The sequence below is a fragment of the Limanda limanda genome, chromosome 15 (genome assembly GCF_963576545.1).
Source record: "Limanda limanda chromosome 15, fLimLim1.1, whole genome shotgun sequence".
NCBI lineage: Eukaryota > Metazoa > Chordata > Actinopteri > Pleuronectiformes > Pleuronectidae > Limanda > Limanda limanda.
Genome location: NC_083650.1, coordinates 18,214,074 through 18,234,407, shown reverse-complemented (window position 1 = coordinate 18,234,407; position 20,334 = coordinate 18,214,074). Strand labels below are relative to the sequence as shown.

At 38.9% G+C, this 20,334-nt stretch overlaps 2 protein-coding genes across 2 annotated transcripts; one reads left to right on the top strand and one right to left on the bottom strand.

The window, feature by feature from the left end:
* Positions 1-405: 405 nt before the first annotated feature.
* On the bottom strand, positions 406-6,188 carry bag3 (BCL2 associated athanogene 3). The gene is made up of 4 exons (XM_061087043.1): positions 5,795-6,188; positions 3,105-3,440; positions 2,646-2,996; positions 406-2,536 (listed from the first exon to the last, which is right to left on the bottom strand). The coding sequence occupies exons 1-4, from the start codon at positions 5,966-5,968 to the stop codon at positions 1,592-1,594; spliced, it is 1,806 nt and encodes a 601-aa protein (XP_060943026.1). The 5' UTR covers positions 5,969-6,188; the 3' UTR covers positions 406-1,591.
* A 4,322-nt stretch (positions 6,189-10,510) lies between these two features.
* tial1 (TIA1 cytotoxic granule-associated RNA binding protein-like 1) lies at positions 10,511-20,278 on the top strand. Its single transcript, XM_061087015.1, has 12 exons — positions 10,511-10,671; positions 11,061-11,157; positions 12,161-12,259; positions 12,386-12,440; positions 12,529-12,616; positions 14,709-14,784; positions 15,052-15,160; positions 16,071-16,166; positions 16,282-16,366; positions 16,629-16,752; positions 17,019-17,221; positions 17,793-20,278. Exons 1-12 carry the CDS (start codon positions 10,643-10,645, stop codon positions 17,914-17,916), a joined length of 1,185 nt encoding a protein of 394 aa, XP_060942998.1. The 5' UTR covers positions 10,511-10,642; the 3' UTR covers positions 17,917-20,278.
* The last annotated feature ends 56 nt before the right edge of the window (positions 20,279-20,334 follow it).

The following is a 20,334-nucleotide window of genomic DNA, read 5'->3' as shown; positions in this document are numbered from 1 at the left end:
AGTCAATTTGAAAACAGAAATATCAAACACACTCCAGATCCAGCTTCTAAATTCTATGATTTTCGTTGTCTCATGTGATCTTAATCTACAGTAAATACCAGTGGGTGTGCAATTGTTCATCAGGTCAAACAAGAAATTTGATGACCTTTCGCATTGGTAAATTACAATGATTGTTTTTCAATATTCTGACACATTAAAGAATAAATAATAATTGGTGGATTTGTAAATATTTAAAGTAATCGTTCATTGCAGTCCACAAAATAAAAAAGTTTCTCAGATTTTCTCAGAATAGACAAATAATATCACACTGCAAGTGTCCTAAAAATAAAACCTATGATAATAAATAAGTAAATAAATCAGTCTCTGACATTGCAGCATTTATGAGGACCCAAATATTAGGCAAAATTCATGTCAAATACATTTTTATTTTCAACCATACCAACCAGATTGAACTTCGTTCAACAATGCAACAGCCTGCTACTCATAACATGTGATCAATACCAAGCCACAATCTATTATTTGTAACTATGTTAGGCAGTGACTCTACATTTCAGTTGTCCTTTGATTGTATTACAGTGATACATTACTACACAAACAATCTGGGTAATCAGAAAAGTGATTTTGAATGATTGAAGATTATAACTGACTGTAATTTGGGCATTTTCTCACAGTTGTTATTTTAAGGCTTTTAGACCATTTCAGTGTAAGTGTTATTGCAGATTGTGGCTTTGGTAGTTTAACTAGGACAATTATGACAATCTTCAGCTGTGTGTCCTACCTAGCACTAAGTGCTGATTGTCTCTCATCTCAAGTAAGATACACCACCTCACCTCCATTTGTCATTATACATTCTTAAATGTACCAAAATACTATATAATGATATATAAATACTGATATACTGTTTTGAAATAACAAGTAAACCAATGCACATACAAACACACAAACACATCAATCAAAAATTGTGTAACTATTTCAATCGTAGTGCTGCTGAATGTTCAGCAATTTCAATGATGGCAAAGTGCAAAGATGGCAAAATCAGTAATGCACCACAAAGCAGCGTCTAACAAACATATTCAGTGTGTTGTGTGATAAAGCAGCTCAAACATGGCCATGTTGCCATACAGGGGAAAATGCTTCTCTTAAAGCCCCGAATGTTTGCACTCGTGTTCTAACTAATGAGCTGAGTGGATTAAGAAAAGGCCCATACAATATTTGATCGAGACAAAAGGCAACTACACATAACATTTCTTAAGAAAATACCTCTAGATTTATTCCATTTAGTGATAAAGGCCTCTTATTCAAACTTTAATTTGACCAGAAATTTTTGTCACCACCTTGATCATGACAGCTATCTTATTATGAAGACATTGGCACCACATAGAAGGCAACAACATTGGCTTGAAGAAGATGACTGCACTGATCTACCATCAAGTATGTGCTGAATGGCAGGAAATACCAACACTGTTAATGCATGCAACTTCTACAAATGCTGCAGATAGAGGAAGAGGAGAGTTAGCCAGAGCTGACGTGTTCACAATCAAATATACAGCATGTTATCTTTCTCTCCTCCGGATTATGAAGTGTGCAGTCATTATGATATCTCCTTTGCCATCTCAATATTCTCCTTGGTAATCATGCTGGGCTCTCCTTTCTGTGCCAGGTGGTCTCCCTCCATTGATGTGTTGCCAGCAGCTTTGGCTGGCTGATCCTCCAGCTGCTCCAGTTCGTCCAGTATGTTCTGGACACGACGGACTCCATCCCGCCGCCCCTGCCGTACATCTACACGACCCTCTGGGTCAACTGAGTCCAGCGCTAAGAGCTCTTTGGTCAGCATTTCCTCGAGCAACAAGTAACTTTTACCATACTTCCTTCCATCGAAACATTTCACCTCTTGCTCCAGTTTAGCAACCCGTTCAACTATCTTCTGTACCTTAGCCAGGCCTGGGTGGATTGGGCCCTGAGCGGCAGGTTCAGCTTCTACCTTTGCAGGTGGAACCTCTGGGGGAGCAGCCGTCATGTCCTGGGCTTCTGGTTTGGGAGGTATTTGAACCGTGATATCTGCAGTGTGCTGCTGTGGTTGCTCTGGTTTCTGGGGCGGCTGGAACTGTTGCGGCTGCTGCAGTAACTGTTCAGGCTGCTGAGGCTGTAGTGATGTCGGAGATGGAGCCTGCTGGAAGTGTTGAGGTTGCTGGAACTGATGAGCCTGATGGGACTGCTGAGATTGAGGGAAATGCTGAGGTTGCTGGAACTGCTGAGGTTGATGGTACTGCTGAGGTTGGTGGTACTGCTGAGGTTGTGGGAAATGCTGAAGTTGCGGGTGATGCTGAGGTTGCGGGAAATGCTGAGGTTGAGAGAACTGCTGAGGCTGCTGAGGCTGCTGAGGCAGAGGCTGTTGGAAGAGTTGAGGCTGTGGAGGCTTTGGGATGTCAGCTTCTGTGTGCAGTGGCTGGGGGAGCTGCGTGTTCTCAGGTTTCTGCTGCGTGCTTTGTTGTTCCTGTTCTATTTTCTGAGTCGGTTCTTTCGTGAGGATATGAGCCTTAGGAGTTACAAAGAAATAACAATCTAGGTCAACACATACTGATGTAAACAAACATTTTTCAAAATAAAATCAAAATCAATGTGAAAGCACACAAAAGTTTATTCACCTGTGGTCTTTCTCCAAGCACCTGCGTGACGATGGGTGACTGACTTCTGATATGAGCCGGGAGATGAATAGACGAAGAATCCCGATGTTGAGGCAACAATATCGGAGATGCCCTTTCCCTGGGAGGCTGCATTGCTGCAGAGTAGCCCGGCCATTCGTCTGACTGAAGGCGGTGAAAGGGCTGCGGGTGCTCTTGGTAGGGGATGCGCTGAGAGTAGACCGAGGGATTTAACTGAGCCTGTGTTTGTGGTTGGCCTCCTCCGCCCTCATGGATCACTCGGATAGGGATGTAACCTACTTGAAGACCGGTGCTGCTGGGCCGTGGGGACTGGTGATGCGGGGCAGTGTAAACCTAATGAAATAAATAAAAAAATCTAACTGAAACAGGAAACATTCACTTTTTCACAATTTATATTTACATTTATTTCTGCATTCATTTTTGCTTCATGCCATGACCTACCTCTGCTGTTTGTGGAACAGGGGAGCCGACTTTTCCAGGAACAGGGGAGCAGCTGTCTGAAGGGCTGTGTAACGGGGATCTCGGCCTGCAGTGGAGCCCTGGTGTGGGGGAAGGTGTTCGCCCGTCACTCCGGATACTCTGTGCAGTGCTCGGTTGGATGTAGGAATAACATGGATGCTGTTGCTGCCTGAGTTCTGCGCCCTCATGGAAGACCGGGATGGGAACGTAACCCGGGCGAAGAATCGGGTGCTTCATCTCCCTCACAAAGCTCTTCTGGGTCTCCTGAGGGCTCGGTTCTGGTGGTATGTTGGGTCCATTTGCCGATACTTCTCTCACCTGTAACACAACAAAGTGTATTGATATGATGGTAAACAGTTAACATCAAGAATCTTGTTGTTTATTTAAAACACAAGGTCAGATAAAGGAAAGCAAATAAAGGAAACGATTCTAAGCAGTTAGAGGACTTCGTAAGTAGCAACATGTCTCCTTTACATATATTGAATTTACCTTACCACACAAATATCAAAGCAACATTATTTGTCAATATAGTTATGTCATTTACAGTTAACCCTACAAACTTGGTCAACATTATTATCACGTAATGTTTGACAATTATTTATAATCAATGAATATTCTAAAAAAGAAGTTAGAACATTTTCAATATATTCTTTCTTATAGTTGAGTATCAAATTTATTAAGTAAACTATTTAGGAACTAATTCCTCTGCTTTTTTAATGAAATAACATACATTCAAAACAGAAATAAACTATCATGAATTCAACAATCTTGTCTGAATAAGTGCAGCTAAACAAGCTATCTGCATGTTATTACTAATATACAACCGGATGGTTTTAGGAACCTGGAGGTATTTTAATAGGAAAGTGCTCTCAGCCCAGAGATAAAAGGTTAGAGTTCAAAATTTTGCATTTCCACAGAGGGTTGCCAAAAGTATCACCTCTCTGAGCATTTGATAAATAGCTTCTGATCCAACAAGAGACTCTGGTGCATTTGAACAACCACTGCACTTGTTTTTGATATTTTTGCTCCAATTGGACTGACATCCCTCAGCTGGCTGTGTTTCCTGACTCATCCCCCCAACAATAGTTTGGCACACCCTCTGAACTAACATGCTGTTAGCTTCTGATCAGGCCTGGATGTTATTAGCTGATTATTTTGTCATACACAACGAGAGAAAAGAGAAACAACTAATGCTCAACTCTGCAGTTAGAAACATTTTATGAAGAAGAAAGAGTCAATGTTTGAATTATTTTTGTCTAATCATGTGTCTGTAGGGCTGTGTAATAAATCAATGACAATAACCATTGCAATATTATTTTCATCAAAACCATAATAGGAATAGCTCAATACATATTGATATATTGCTTATGTTTACACATATTAGCATTGTTGTTCTAATGTTTTTTAAAATGTTTTGCTGTGTATCACATTCTCTCAGCAGCAAAAATCTGTCTTTAAACCTAAAATAAATAATAAGTTGACATTTATCGTTGAATTTTGTTCCTGATGTCAGTTTTCTTAGACCAGACCCATTGTCTCCATGAAAAAGAACATGAATCAATGTGGAATACATACAAAACTAAATCAGTTACAATATTTTACGGGGATTACAAACAGTTATTTTGTTTTTACTGATATAGTGAAAACAGCTAAGCATATCATAAAGTAATGCATTGGATAATTATAAAGTAAGATAGTGGTTGGGGTTTCCCATTCCTGGCTGTCAGACACATCAGGAATAACACTGTAAATTTACATTAGCCAAAAAATATCTATTTTTTCGTTATAATTATTTTTACAGTATATCAAGTGAGAGACACGAGCAACAGGTCGACAGGTAGTTTAGTTTCAAGCGAACATACAGAAGTCTACACATTTATAAGTAAGCCAGTGGTGTGTTTCCCACTCTGAAGTCTACGGTTTCCTCACCAAGACAAAAGTTATGAAATAGCTGCGAACGACCCTTTGCCCTCTGCCATTCCAGCCCCAGCACCATTGCACCAATTCTATCCCCTGGCAGCTGTTACTTCGCCGCTGATTCGTGGTGGACACTAACTTTGGACAAACGCTGCCATGTCTCTGAGACGAAAGATCAGCAGCTGGCAGCGTGTGGGGGGGCTTCACCTCATCCTCGCAGACCCTCTCACTCAGATCATGAATTATTCACACACACACACACACACACACACACACACACACACACACACACCCACCCACACACACATGGAGTCCGACTGGCTCCACAGGCCAAAGTGAGCCGGACCAGCCTCAATCCATGTAAGGCAAAAAAGTTTAACGCCAGCTTGGACGTCGCGGTGTGTTTTCCCCAACCACTGGACACACACGCTATTAAAACAGTGGAAGCTCATCGGAGGTATACACACTGCGGCGGAGTGAGTCATCGAGTAATAATAACAGAGTTGGATCATGACATGGGCACGTAGCGGGGGTCGATCAGCCGGTATAACGGGCTCATGAGCCGCCTGTGAGGGGGGGGGGTGGCGAGCCAAAGCAGGCCCACAGACAGGCAACAGGGTTAAATATAACAGGTGGCGACCATAGGGGTGGGGGGCGACACGCTGAATTCCAGGAAAAACACGCGTGGATATCCTCTAAAGGACGAAGCAACTTTATCCAGCGCCAATTCTTCTCCTTTTTTTTTGTTTTTTTACCTTTCTCGTGTCGTGTCTCGGGTCATTCCAGGTGGTCGTGCGGTTGTGGTGGTCCACGAAGAAGGGCCAGCCCGTCTGGGGGTCGATCTTCACCTCCCAGCCCAGCGGCAGGGGCTCGCTGTCATTATTCGCCATCGCCAGTAATGTGGGCGACTGAGTCTTCATGCCGTTCATGTTTGGCTGGCCGTCGACTACTGAGACATTTTTATACGGGCGACGGACGCTTTAAAAGATTCCTCCAAGTGACGTGGTAAAGTGGGCTGGAAGTTTCTCGAAATAGCCGGGTTAATGTCGGGGGCGGACGGCGCTGGCTCCGCTGCTCCTCCAGCTTGTCATGGCGCAGCAGACCACCCTCTCTCTCTCTCTCCCTCCGTACGCAGGCATGAAGTGAACCTTTGCTCTGCATTCATTATTCATCTGGAGAAAGGAAGGTTTATTTCTGCAGCTGTGGCGGAAGTGACAATCTCGTATTCACCTGCTGCTCTTAACCATCGGGCTGGATGGAAAGCTCTGGAAACTGCCCGGAGCTTCTCTCTCAGACGTCTGCATCCTCTCAACATGCTTCCAGACATGCACTGAACTCCGGATGATCTCTGCATGGAAGGGGGGGGATGAAATAATGCACATGTCCGAACGAGAGGCTCCGGACAGATCCCAGGTCGAAACTCTGGATAATGTCCGAATAAGCACATATAAGAAAACTGCAGCAAGAATGAAAAACATAACAAATACAAAAAGCAGTGTCATATACATGATAATAAGGACCTATGACAGTGTGGATGTGCTCTAAACAAACTTACATTAAAAGTTCAGCGTGTAAGGTTTCAAGTTTTATTTGTCATATAGTTAACACAGGGTCAACAGTACAATTCAAGTTGTTGGACAAAAAGAAACTGGTCAGCCCAGCAGTGCAATAGTTAAATAAAAATTGTAATCAAATCAAGGTAAAAAAGAGCTTACTTATAGTTAGCCAATGCAATACAAAACTAAGACTATATACAGGTGCTTGAGTATAGTTATTGCACCGTGTGTGTATCTGTAAGATTTAGGTGAAAGGGATCTTTGGTCTGAAATTGTGATGAGTTCACTAGTGTTTAATCATCTTAATTGTACAAATTGATGTTGTCTTTACCCCTAGAATGGCCCCTTTAAATTTAAAAACATAATATTTAAATTGGTCTCTACAGAGGCCGCCATGTTTTTTACAGTAGTCCAAACTGGAAAAAACTAAACACCTTTTGAGTTTTTATGACGACTGAAGGCTACCACAGGTTCTCTTTCGCCCTCCTGAGATTTCTGTTTACTTGAGAACACTTATGCGCGGATAATCCACTGCTGCATTGTTCATGTTTTAAAGGCAAACTTAAGATAAAGTCAAGACCTAATTCTGCAGGAATCCTTTGAAGTTCAAAATGGCTACAACATACAGCTCCTCCGGAGAACGTCGGGAGACTATCCAGAGTTCAGTGCATGTCTGAAAGCAACTTTATTAATATACACCCCAACTTCTCCGGGACTCCCCATCAAGACTGTCCTCCCATGTTGAGAACCATTCTCTGTGTGATCGACAAGGGAATCCCACGTTTCTCTCTTTCATAATAAAAGATTCCTCCAAATAGACTCCCACATGATAAATCTTCTCAGAGGGAACTCAGTCTGCAGGTTTGCTATGATTTGGTTCACAATTATGTAACCATGTGGTGGAGAGATACAGTGTGGGCATTATAGTGACACCTCTTATGACAGATCTTATTCCCAGGACTACTCCAGGTCAGCTTCATACTATAAGGGAAATGTTAGTAAATCAAAGTCATCCTCAATTGGCTGGAAACCATGACGTGGATTTGGACATTGCAGCTGAAGACATTTTTTGTTGGACAACTTACAATGGAGAGGAAACTTACAAATCAAATCAAATCAAATCAAAGTTTATTGTCACATGCACCAATGACAGTGTCATCAGAGCAGTGAAATTCTTGTGACATGACAGGCAACATCTACGCAGTAGACAGGCTTTTTACAAAATTTAAAAAAATTACATACTATATAACATATAACATATAACCTATAGCAGAACGAAGCAGCAACATATCAAAATGAAGCAGCAGATTGCAAAAAGAAGCAGCAGTAAGTGTTCACCGGGTGAAGGAGTGGGGAATATTAAATTAAATAATATGAATATGAATATATGTGTATATATATATGTACAACAGAACCTGCATTGCATAGCCTATAGAACCAATTTGTATAAGGGTAAACAGCATAGACATAATCTTTCCAAAGTCCCCATGGACAGGTGTATGTAAAGGGATATCTCAGCTCCATAAATACTTCCCAATAGGAATAAGATAGGGATTTTATAGGCTACTGTATTGTAGTCACACAATAAAGTAGCCAGATTAGTATGGTATAGAGACTATCTATCTTGTGTGTGTGTCTGTGTGTGTGTCAGTGACACAGTTACACAAACATTTCTTATTGGGATTTCTTTTGCGAGAGGAAAATGTTCCTGTCAGCCCGACATTGTTCTGTTGTATCATATGTGTTAACGTTTGATGCCTTTAGTCAGCGGAACAATTAATACACTGATACATCAGATTCATCATTCAGCAATGATGTGGAAGTTTCCAGAATATGTTCATGTCATGCCAAGACTAAGGGCATCCCTTTTGCAAACCTGGCAACCAATGCTGACATGTATCTGTTAACCACTCACCACCTGTCATGCCTTGACCCTCCCAGAGGGGGTTTTAATGGAGTAAACACAAACTTGAATCACAAATACTTGATATGTGCAAAGTGACCCAAGAGAAACCTTTAGTGTTTTGATAGAAAATCTTTGACCAGTGACTCAAGAGAAATAAATATTGGTTTGATGACATTTCAATGAAAGTACTTCAAAATAAAATTACCAGTCAACATATTTGTGGTAAAACCCTAGACACTTATATTATGAATATATATACACTTATATTACTAGAACATTATTTGTATTACTATCTTTGGCGCCCCCTAATGCTAGTTTTAAAATGTTTTGCAATACTGACAGCAATGAATGCTGGGTAAAACTATATTTGTTGTGATAGATAGATTCAACAGTCTTACTGAAATATGTTTTCCACATATGGTTCACATTTGTAATATTCTTCTTCTTTACTCATTGTATTTCTTCCTTTAGTTGATGTATGGCAGTGGCAGTGTAAAGTGGCAATAACGGGGGAAGGAAAAAAATAGCCTTCAAATGTAGATGGATAGAGAACATGTATCTATTCAATTTGTGTAAACTTTGACAGTTTTTTGAATTTATTTAGAATCTACTAATAAAATGTGGATTCTGATCTTGATTTGGTTTATTGTCGTTAAATCCATCATTCAACACTAACAGTTTGTTCAGAAAGAAAACATAGAACTTGTTATTCATATCAAAATGTGATATTCAATACGTGCTCACACTGTGGCCTTTACTCTGACACCTGAGCCTGTTTTCCTTCATCGTCCTCCTGCCCGGGTGGTGCTGGGAAAACAGGTGTTGTGAGTTCTGTCTGCCCGCCGAGAACTGCATCCAACTCGCGGGAGCGCGCACAGCTACAGCGGAAACACGCTGCCAGACATAATCTCTACGGAAATATATTGTTTAGTCTCGTAAATGGAAGTCGCTTTCCCCCCGATAGATCTGATTTGTCAATAATTCTGAGGAATAGTTCGCTGGGGTTAAACTGTGGACAAAATCCAACTGTCAAACTCAATCAATTAAAGAGTCAAAACAGCCCAAAATATTAATTGATTATTTAAAAGGAGGATGCATAATTCTGCAAAACAGATGTTTAGGCTGCTGAGATTTGCATCCCCTCATTTTCTCAGATGAATTCAAGATTCAAGATTCAAGATTTTTATTGTCAAATGCACAGAGATAACATGAAGCAGTCGCTGGCATTGAAATACTTGGGTCACAGGCTCTCTTTAAGCAATGCTCAGTAGTTGCAACCAAAAAAATATATAATAAAAATAGAAATAGTATTAAATAGAATATCAATAAATTAGAATAAAAAAATAGAAATAGAAAATAGAAAATATAGAAAATTTTAAATAGAAAATAAAATAGAATATCCTAAATTTAAAATAGAAAATAAAAAATATATATCTAAATATATATATTAACAGATGAGGAGAAAAATAAAACAAAAATAGTTCAATTTGTGCAGTAGTGCAAATATTAAAATATGAAAGGTTCAATGTAAAGTCAAAACAGCCCAAAAATATCAGCTGGAAACAGTGTCTGAAAAACTAAACAAACGAGACTATGTTTTTATTTTTAAATAGTACATTAAAGTAGAGACGATCACGTCTTGTTTCGCCTTCCTGATCTGGCTGTGCGCGCTCCCGCGAGGTGCATCACTTCTCGGCGTGCTGGCAGAACTCGAAACACCGGTCATTAAAAACAAGTCTACCCTTGCGGTCCTCTTCAAAATAAAAGTCTCTCATTCAAATTACTTCCAGACATTGCAAAATGTGTTAATATGAGTGGTCATTATGTTCGACTTTAATGCTTTCGTAGTAACTAATTAATAAAATCACCCACTAGAAACACAGCTATCCGAAATAAAGGCATCATTTCCTTTGATTCTGGTGTAACGTGTTTTCTTTTATCTTCCTCACCCTGACCTCGCCTGAGCTCCTCATCACCCACGTTCTCGGCTCTCAGCGTGACGTATGTCCTGGCGCCCGGTTAGTTAGCTTCATAGCTAGTTAGCTAGTTGTTGTAGTTGACAGCGCACACTGGAGTCGGTCAGCGTTAGCTAACCAGCTAGTAACTAACGTTTCCTGCCCTGGTGACTGTCGGCATCTGCCATGGACGACGATAGCTACCCTAAAACCCTGTAAGTCATTTTATGTGTCCTGAAAGTGTCGTAGCGTTAGCTTCGCTAGCGTCGGCAGCGGGTAGCTAACTTAGCTAGCCGCTGTCATCACAGTCACGGTGGATATTATCAGACAACATTAACATTTAATGCTTTGCTAACACCAGGGTAATACATAGAAAGTTGTTTAATATATGATGTTTACGCGAGGGGAGCGTCAACTGTACTTAATGTATGTCAAGCTAATGTAAATTACGTCACGTTGATAATTCATTATCGATGGTCACAAGCTAACTCCAGAAGTAATCTGTCTGTGCGTCACTTGGAATAGTGTCACAGTCTTTAGCAGCTCTTTGTGACCGGTATCAATCTGAAGCAGCTCTCATTAAGAAATCATGTTCCTCCTCCAGGTATGTGGGAAACCTCTCTCGGGATGTGACCGAAATTTTGGTTCTTCAACTCTTCACCCAGATTGGACCTTGTAAAAGTTGCAAGATGATCACAGAGGTGAGTACAATTGATGTTTAGGTTGTATGAATTATTTTTCTTGTGTGACCCAGTTCCATGTCCCACCTTTTGAAGAAAACTGATCCAGGTTTAGGTAATTGGCTTGACTGTTTAGAAATGTATTCATTAAACATATCAAACCTATTCATTAACTGTAAAGGCAGAACAAAAGCTTGTATTACATAATGAGACTAAAACCACTGATAGATAATAATTAGCGATGGATGTCATTCAAATAAGGACTACATGAACGCCAGGAGAGAAGAAATAATTTGGTAGCAAGACTGATATATGAGCAGGTGTGTAGAGGTCAATGGAAAAGATTAGTATTCACAAATCGCTTAATTTAGTTTCATTTTAATGTATTCTGTCACATTTCTATTATGTGCAAAAGACACCACATACATGAATGTAAACATAGTTCATGATAAACCAAGATGCCTTTAAACTTTTTATCATGCATACCCGTTGCATGTCCTACCTTTTGAAGAAAACTGATCCAGGTTTAGATAATCGGCTCGACTGTTTAGAAATTTATTCATTAAACATATCAAACCTATTCATTAACTGTAAAGGCGAAACAAAAGCTTGTATTCCATAATGAGACTAAAACCACTGATAGATAATAATTAGCGATGGATGTCATTCAAATAAGGACTATATGTACGCCAGGAGAGAAGAAATAATTTGGTAGCAAGACTGATATATGATGTATTTAATGTATTCTGTCACATTTCTATTATGTGCAAAAGACACCACATACATGAATGTAAACATAGTTCATGATAAACCAAGATGCCTTTAAACTTTTTATCATACATACCCGTTCCATGTCCCACCTTTTGAAGAAAACTGATCCAGGTTTAGATAATCGGCTCGACTGTTTAGAAATGTAAATACATTGAAAATGGGCAATTGTATTGATTTGCAGTCAGATCACGGCTGTCTGTAAAATCTTGGAACACACATTCTTGAGCTGCTGTGTTTGACTCTGTCCCTGCAGCATACAAGCAACGACCCCTACTGCTTTGTGGAGTTCTTTGAACACAGAGATGCTGCTGCAGCCCTGGCAGCCATGAACGGGAGGAAGATACTAGGAAAGGTAAGCCAACTTGTCTGATCTACGATGAAGAGTGATGAGGAGGCGGGTCATTAGTGGCTAGAACTCCTCTATGATCCTTGTTTTCCAACTCTGTCTTGAAATCTTGTCTATGAACTCTGATTTCAGGAGGTCAAAGTTAATTGGGCCACCACTCCCAGTAGCCTGAAGAAAGACACAACCAGTAAGTGATCACTTATTGATTTCTGTTTTACTCAAACCATTGTATACCAGAGAATAATAAATTGTTTCTGTCCTTTCTTTTGTTCTAGATCACTTCCATGTCTTTGTGGGTGATTTGAGCCCAGAGATTTCCACCGAGGATGTCAAGGCTGCTTTTGGACCTTTTGGGAAAATCTCGTAAGTTTTTACTGAAAGGGGATATTTCTGTATTTATGTACAGTGCAATAATGTCATTGCTACAAGGATTTTGTTGGACAATATTAAGGTTTAATTTATATCTCCTGTAAGCATATGCCAACTGGAACTGTCATCTATTGCTGTGTTTACTATTGGGCGTTTTCTTAAATGCAAATATAAACTATATATAGAAATTCAGACAGTATGAAAAATTATCATGATTTTGAACTCTGCACAAGAGCTGGCATCCTGAAGGTTGTTCTTCCTCCTCAACAGTTGACAAGATACTGTCTGATATCAGATTATTTTTTTTATTTTGGGTTAAAAACAATCATTGGGATTAAAAAAACATTGGGACACCCTGTCATAGTGGTCAATGCTGAACCTCATTGTACTCGATTCAACTCTTACCAAGAACCTTTCTGACATGTCAGCCCCTTCTCTCTCTCTCTCTCTCTCTCTCTCTCTCTCTCTCTCTCTCTCTCTCTCTCTCTCTCTCTCTCTCTCTCTCTCTCTCTCTCTCTCTCTCTCTCTCTCTCTCTCTCTCTGTCTCTCTGTCTCTCTGTCTCTCTCTCTCTCTCTCTCCTTCCTCATTCCATCTCATTTAGTTTATCTGATAGCTATCTAATAAAGGCACTCTTTAAGGAGAATACTATGGAGAAACATATTCATTAACTGTAAAGGCGAAACAAAAGCTTGTATTACATAATGAGACTAAAACCACTGATAGATAATAATTACTGATGGATGTCAATCAAATAAGGACTATATGTATGCCAGGAGAGAAGAATTAATTTGGTAGCGAGACTGATATATGAGCAGGTGTGTAGAGGTCAATGGAAAAGATTAGTATTCACGAATAGCTTAATTTAGTTTAATTTTAATGTATTCTATGTCACATTTCTATTTTGTGCAAAAGACACCACATACATGAATGTAAACATAGTTCATGATAAACCAAGATGCCTTTAAACTTGTTATCATACACACTGTTCTGTCATTAAAAACACTTTTGACAGATTGGAACAAACTCATTTAAGGATTAAAAGTTATTGCAACCCAATTCCTATAGGTTTTCCAGTATTTATCTGTGGATATTTACTTGTGGCCTGTTTATTGTTTCTATATTCACCAAGTGTTAGCTTTTAGCCTACTCTTGCTTTTCCTTACACATTTAGGGTGTGGTAAGTACACTTTGCAGTATGTCAGCAAAATGTAAGCTGTATGTAGAACCTGAACCGCTTTTAGTTGTACGTCTCAGTGAAGTAATAGCACTTTGGTTATTTTACAGAAATGCTCATAGGATTGGACAGGAGCTTGAAGGCTAACAGCAAGGAACTGTGCACTCTGGAGACACAGATGTAGTTTTTTCTCTATTTATTCCATTCTTTCCATATGTCATTATTTGTAGATGATATGTATTAACATGGCTTAGCTTAGATTAACAAATTCCAATACTCAATGTATTCCTCTAAACCTATGTTTAAATTGTCTCATCTTGATTTGCATAGTGTTGTTTGTAGTGTAATGATCCTCTTCCAAAATTACTGAAAATGTCAATTTCTTAAAATTTGCAGCTCCCCAAACTCCATACTCCATATTGGTGGTAAAGAATTGACCAGGAAAAATAAAGAAATCTGTTAACAGGCCATGTATGCCGTTTAATTCCTTTTTTCTCTTTTGATATTTTCTATATATTATATATACATATATTTCTATTTGAAGGAAGAGCACCAATAGCAGATTTTAAGAATGCATGGTAATCCATAGTGAATTTAACTCAGTGTTGAGAGCATTGAACGAACAGTGGTGCTCAGAGGCAAGGATCCATTAATACATCAGAATTTTTTTATTAAATACTGTAGGCTGCATGTATTTGTACTATTTGGTATTTGTTTTGTTTTGTTTTCAAGTGTTGGTTTGAAGTTACATTTGGAGTCAGTTCTCAGTAAAAAGTCCTGATAGCTAATATACGTTAATGTAGGACAGAGGAGAGGATTCACAGTTCAGTGTGTTTTGCGTGGTTCCTTTTTAAGTTTGAAGAATTTCAAATGAAAAGTTCACTGAAGCTGTTTTTAACTTTTCCCTGCAGGGACGCTCGTGTTGTGAAGGACATGGCGACAGGCAAATCAAAGGGGTATGGATTTGTGTCCTTCTACAACAAACTGGTAAGGCTCCAGTGCAAGAACACAGACTGAAGGTTATTTCTATTTTCTGTTTATTATCTTACCTCAATGCATTCAAAGTCCTTAAAATAAAACAATTCACACCATAGTCACTAAAAATCATCTAACATTACAGTTTACATCAACATTTTGAATATTACATCGATTTAAAAATAGTAATTTATATCTTTAGAACTGATTGTGGTCACCAATACACAATACAGAGGAAAGTCAAATCCATTGGGGTAATTGTTTGATTTGGATTTATAGGATGCAGAGAATGCCATTGTCAACATGGGGGGACAGTGGCTCGGAGGACGCCAAATCAGGACCAACTGGGCAACACGTAAACCACCAGCTCCAAAGAGTTCCCAGGACAGTAAGTTTTAAACGCAACATTAATGGTACACCAACACAGGGACACAACAACACAACACCAACACAGGGAATCACACTTATTTTGGGTGATTGCAGCTCTTCTCTTGTGGGTGTTGGTGTTTGCAGACTAAAATTACACCTTTATCAGTCCCCTGACCTCACGTGATGCAAGGACACCAAATTTAATCCAGATACAATTCATAATCATAATTTTCTATTCATTTAATTCCTTATCTGGTCATATTATATGTCTCCAGTGTTGAGATCTGATGGATATTCAGCTCCAGCTCACGTCACATTCTGCTCTTGTTTGTGCTGGTCACCGAAAATTACAAGAAAAATAGATGATTGTATCTGGGATGCTGTGATATTGTGTTTGCTGGTTGTTTGTTTGGTCTCATATTCGCTGCCTCCACAGGTATCTTGAATAACGTGGGGATTAAGGGAAACACTGCATTGTGTGTCTACTGGTTATTGCTACTTTGCTGGTTTGGAACAATGATGCACGACTATTATATCCGCCCGTGTTGTTGTTGTATGTGGATTGAAAACGCAATTGCATTTACACGTGTCAATGCCAACTCCGCAAGTGTATAGGGTTACAAAATTAGACGGCATTAACTCGATTTTATTTATGTGAAAATATTTTTGTACAGCTTTGAGAAGATATTTGTATATACTAGTGTTCCAGAGATCTTTAGTTATTTTGTTTTTTATTTATTTATTTATTAGGACATCAAACACATGTATGATATACATATTTAGCAACATGGCTTTTCAGTGAAAATAGATGGGATGTAGATAATTGTCATATATTTCATTAATCACAGATTTGACACATGTTTGATATAACCCTGTAAGATTGTGTATAATGATTTGAACCTTCCTTGAATGTTTTGTATGTATTTCAGATTGCTCAAAGCTGCTGAAATTTGACGACGTATTGAGTCAGTCCAGTCCACAGAACTGCACCGTGTACTGTGGGGGGATCCAGGCAGGATTATCAGGTAAGTGCCATGTTCTCTGAGGAGCCATTGGGAGAAACCTTAGTCATAGAAGAACACTGTCATCAAATAGCCACAGAACTAACCACATAAACCTGTTTCTGTTTTATTCCACCAGAACACCTAATGCGACAGACCTTCTCACCCTTTGGTCAAATAATGGAAGTCAGAGTTTTCCCAGAGAAAGGATACTCTTTCATCAGGTAGCGTTTCAGTCTGTTACAACATTTGGCCTCTAGATGTCAACACAAACACTTGGCATGACTCAGTGACAGGCCAGTTAATTCCACACTCAGTGACAGTGGGCTTTTTTGCCGTGCTTGTCTTCACCGCAGTGCTTTTACAACAGATCAAATACATCAGAGTTTTAATGCTTTTATTGTAAATTATTTTAATGCTATCTTATTTTCTGAATTGCCTGATAGATATGCTGGGAGATAAATTCTACTTCTTTTTCTTTTTAAGGTTTTCTTCCCATGACAGTGCTGCCCATGCCATTGTTTCAGTCAATGGCACAGCCATTGAAGGACACATGGTGAAGTGCTACTGGGGCAAAGAATCTCCTGACATGGCGAAAAATCCACAGCAGGTAAGGACAGCTGGAAATCCTTGATGGTGGTTTAGATCTTTAATTAACACTATCAGAGAAACTTTGTTTTTTAGGCCAGACTATGAAACCGAAAACATTATCAAGCCCAAGATATGCTTACGGAGTTAAACAATTTAGCAAGATACATTTTCTTGTATTTATATTATAATCATTTTGCAGAATTTATAATATTATCTGTTCCTTATTAAGCGTAGAAGTCACATCTAATAGGACATATGTTCACTTTTGTCCTTGGCTTCACTCAGGTTGAGTACAATCAGTGGGGACAATGGAACCAGGTCTATGGAAGCCCACAGCAGCAACAGCAGCAGCAGCAGCAACAACAACAGCAGCAGCAGCAACAGCAGCAACAGCAGCAACAGTATGGCCAGTATGTGACCAATGGGTGGCAAGTTCCCTCCTACAGCATGTACAACCAGACATGGAACCAGCAAGGATTTGGAGTAGAGTGAGTTTTACTCTGTAGTATATATATATATATGTATATATATTATACTTTTTTTTCTGTTACTATATTGTTATCAAACTTGGAGCCCATCTGTTAACATCCAATGATGAATTAGCCTCTGGGGTAACGGCATTATTTCCGTTGTAGACAGTGAATATCCAGGCCAAGACTCTGTCTTATTTTTGCTGTACACTTCTTATAGTCCGATCAACACAAGTCAAACATTTCTCCACGCAAACAGCTATATTTTTTAATAGTGTTTTAGCTCCAGATTACATTTTGGCAAATCTCTATTAACAGCTATCTGCATATTAACGCAGATAAATTAAAAAGCTGTCAATATGTTCCAATATGTTCCACTTCGTTAGCTCTCTTCACAGAAGGGATTGGTAGAACTACAAACAGAAATCCGAAGGCTTCTAGCCCCAAAATGTTGTCCCCCACCTTCAGTTTCTGCATATATACATGATGAATCCGTTTATAGAGGTTTCATTGTCATTGTTTCAAATGGAGGGCTTTTCCTACATGTAGATTTACAAGTCATACTAACTGCTGTAATCATGTATTTCAGGCAGTCCCAGTCCCCAGCCTGGGTGGGAAACTTTGGATCTCAGTCAGCCCAGGCTGCAGCCCAACCTGCTCCAGTAATGTCCAACCTGACCAACTTCAGCATGGCTGGCTACCAATCACAGTGAGCCGGCTCTAAACTAAGTGTAACACCAGGGAGCATTTGTGAAGCCTTCAGACCGCACAGCACTCTTTCAACTGGACATCTTTGGTAACAGAGGGACAGGGGCCATATTCACAAAGCCTTTGTAGCAAGTAGTTGCTCCTGCGCTAGTAAAATGATTCTTTTAAATGACTATGCTAATTTGACTTAGAACTTCTTTAAAGTTTATTTGATGATGATTAAGAGCTCTGCTATGGAAAAGTGCTCTTGGGCGTCTGAAGTTAATCCAAACCACCTGACTATCTGTCCAGCCATGTAAATGTTTGGCCCTATGAAAATCATACCTGGTCTGTGACAAGAGGATTTGAAGCATTAGAATGTTTACAGGATAGGTTTCCAACAGACAGACTATTTGGTGCTTTTCCTCTCATCACATCATATAAGTTGAAAAATTGTCCAAACCATAAAAAAAACTTTTTCTAAAGATTATAAAATCCCAACAAAACAGATTTTATCATGTGGAGCTAAAAGCACAGTTAACTACAAGCCATCATGTTAGTCCAGCAGCTCACTGGAATATGATGAGGATTAAAATCCTCTGAAACCTCAAACTTTCTAACATGTTAAACTATTAAACTATAGCAATATCTGCCCTCACTTTACCAATATGGTTTTGTAATATTTCTGTGAAAATATGTTGGTTAGTTACAGACTCGTCAAAATATTTACTTGTCATACTTGGGGCATTTTTCTGTCATTTTATACGACAGAGGACAAATCCACACATGTCTTCATAAGTTAATTTTTGTAATATATGTCAGTTTTTTAAAAGGCATACAGTAATGACAGTGTTGTACAGATCAAGCACGTATGATCGGTTATCATGGATTTGTGCAACATGATCTGCTTCAGTTCATACAATATCTATAAAATCAGTCCTGTTTGATACATTAATGAAAATGCTTTGTGAATAGAGGCCCTGGAACCATAGCATACCTTTCCAGTACATGTGAAGAGACTATTTGTACAATAAACAAGGCTTTAAAGGAGATTATAGCGCAAATTATAGCGCAATGTGCTGTCTCTTGGGTAAATTTTGTGTATTAAAAAAAACTTTCACCTTCACGGCTCTCAAAGTAAAAACAAATATGTTTTCATGTTTTGTATCAGAGTGATCAGTATGTTCTTTGCAGACTTTTGATGGATTTTACTTTACACTGAACTGTAGCCTAGATAAGACTAATTTATAATCCTGTGTCTCAAAGCAAAGGCTATTTAGCACATGCTCTCTGTACAAAGGAAATAATGTAAAAACAGTGCAACCCCCAAACTTTGTAAATTTCACTGATTGTGTGTGCAGCTTCTGGGGCTGGTTTCCTGGAGGAATATTGAACTTAAACATTTTCTTCCTTATCCCATCCTCTTGTTAACCTCAGTTAAATTAAAGTTATTTCTTTCTGATGGCTGTGAGAACTGAAGACTAAATTTATCACTAAAACCAGCCCCTAATGACATTGCATTATGTTTTACATCATTCAAAACATTTTCAGTGGCCCTGCAAAAGGTTTACACACACTATAAATTGGGATTGTTTTAATTAATATAAATTTGGTGGAAGTGGAAGGTTTTCTAAATGTCATTCATTTGTCAGGGCAGCATTCACTTTGCCCCTTTTCTGCATTATTTAGCAGAATATGTTCATATAGCCCAGGTAAACTATAAAAAAAATTAAAATAACAAGAGGATTTCTCCAACACATTCTGCTATTTGGATTTTATTTGCATATGTGCCATTCTGTACAGTGTACCACACTCCCTGTAAGCTCACTCTACTCCTCCTGTCGTACTAGCCAATATACTTGATAATGTTTTTGTTACTTTATTCGAGCTGGGGTTGTTCATTTAACAAAACAGGGTCATGTTTGCTGAGTGTAAATATAAACCTTGATCACAGACCTTCATGAAACTTAATAAATAATGTACATACTGTAGGTAGAATGTTATGAGATAAAATGCCATCATTAAATTTCAGCAATATTATTTATGCATAAGCCTTAATTGATGTGCTGGTAAATTCAAACTTTGTTATTTGTGGAGGCTCCATTACAGATCTAAATTCTTCCCCACCGTGGATTTCCCCATTTTTAAGTCTGTGTGCCATTTTCAGGACGTAGCAGGAGGCGGGTGAAGTTTCAGCTCAAACTGCACGCTTATGACACATGATGTATTTCTTGCTTAAAAATAATGAATGTACTGGCAATTTGCTTTTATGACGATAATTCATGTACGTTGAACAACAGAAGTGATGTTTGGTAATAAAGGATGAAAACAGTTTTCCATTGAACAGAAAATATCAAGTCACTTCAAATAAAGAAACATTTCAAACTGCCCATTGGTACATTAATTATACACTAATAAATTGAGCTTTACACATTAATTCACTG

Excerpts from the sequence above, each read along its gene's own strand:
- bag3 (XM_061087043.1), bottom strand. The coding sequence starts at position 5,968 with ATGAACGGCATGAAGACTCAGTCGCCCACATTACTGGCGATGGCGAAT. Across the intron at positions 3,441-5,794 it reads CGAGACACGACACGAGAAAG|GTGAGAGAAGTATCGGCAAA; the intron begins GTAAAAAAACAA and ends GTTGTGTTACAG. Across the intron at positions 2,537-2,645 it reads TGCTTGGAGAAAGACCACAG|GCTCATATCCTCACGAAAGA; the intron begins GTGAATAAACTT and ends GTAACTCCTAAG.
- tial1 (XM_061087015.1), top strand. The coding sequence starts at position 10,643 with ATGGACGACGATAGCTACCCTAAAACCCT. Across the intron at positions 11,158-12,160 it reads GTTGCAAGATGATCACAGAG|CATACAAGCAACGACCCCTA; the intron begins GTGAGTACAATT and ends CTGTCCCTGCAG. Across the intron at positions 12,441-12,528 it reads CCTGAAGAAAGACACAACCA|ATCACTTCCATGTCTTTGTG; the intron begins GTAAGTGATCAC and ends CTTTTGTTCTAG.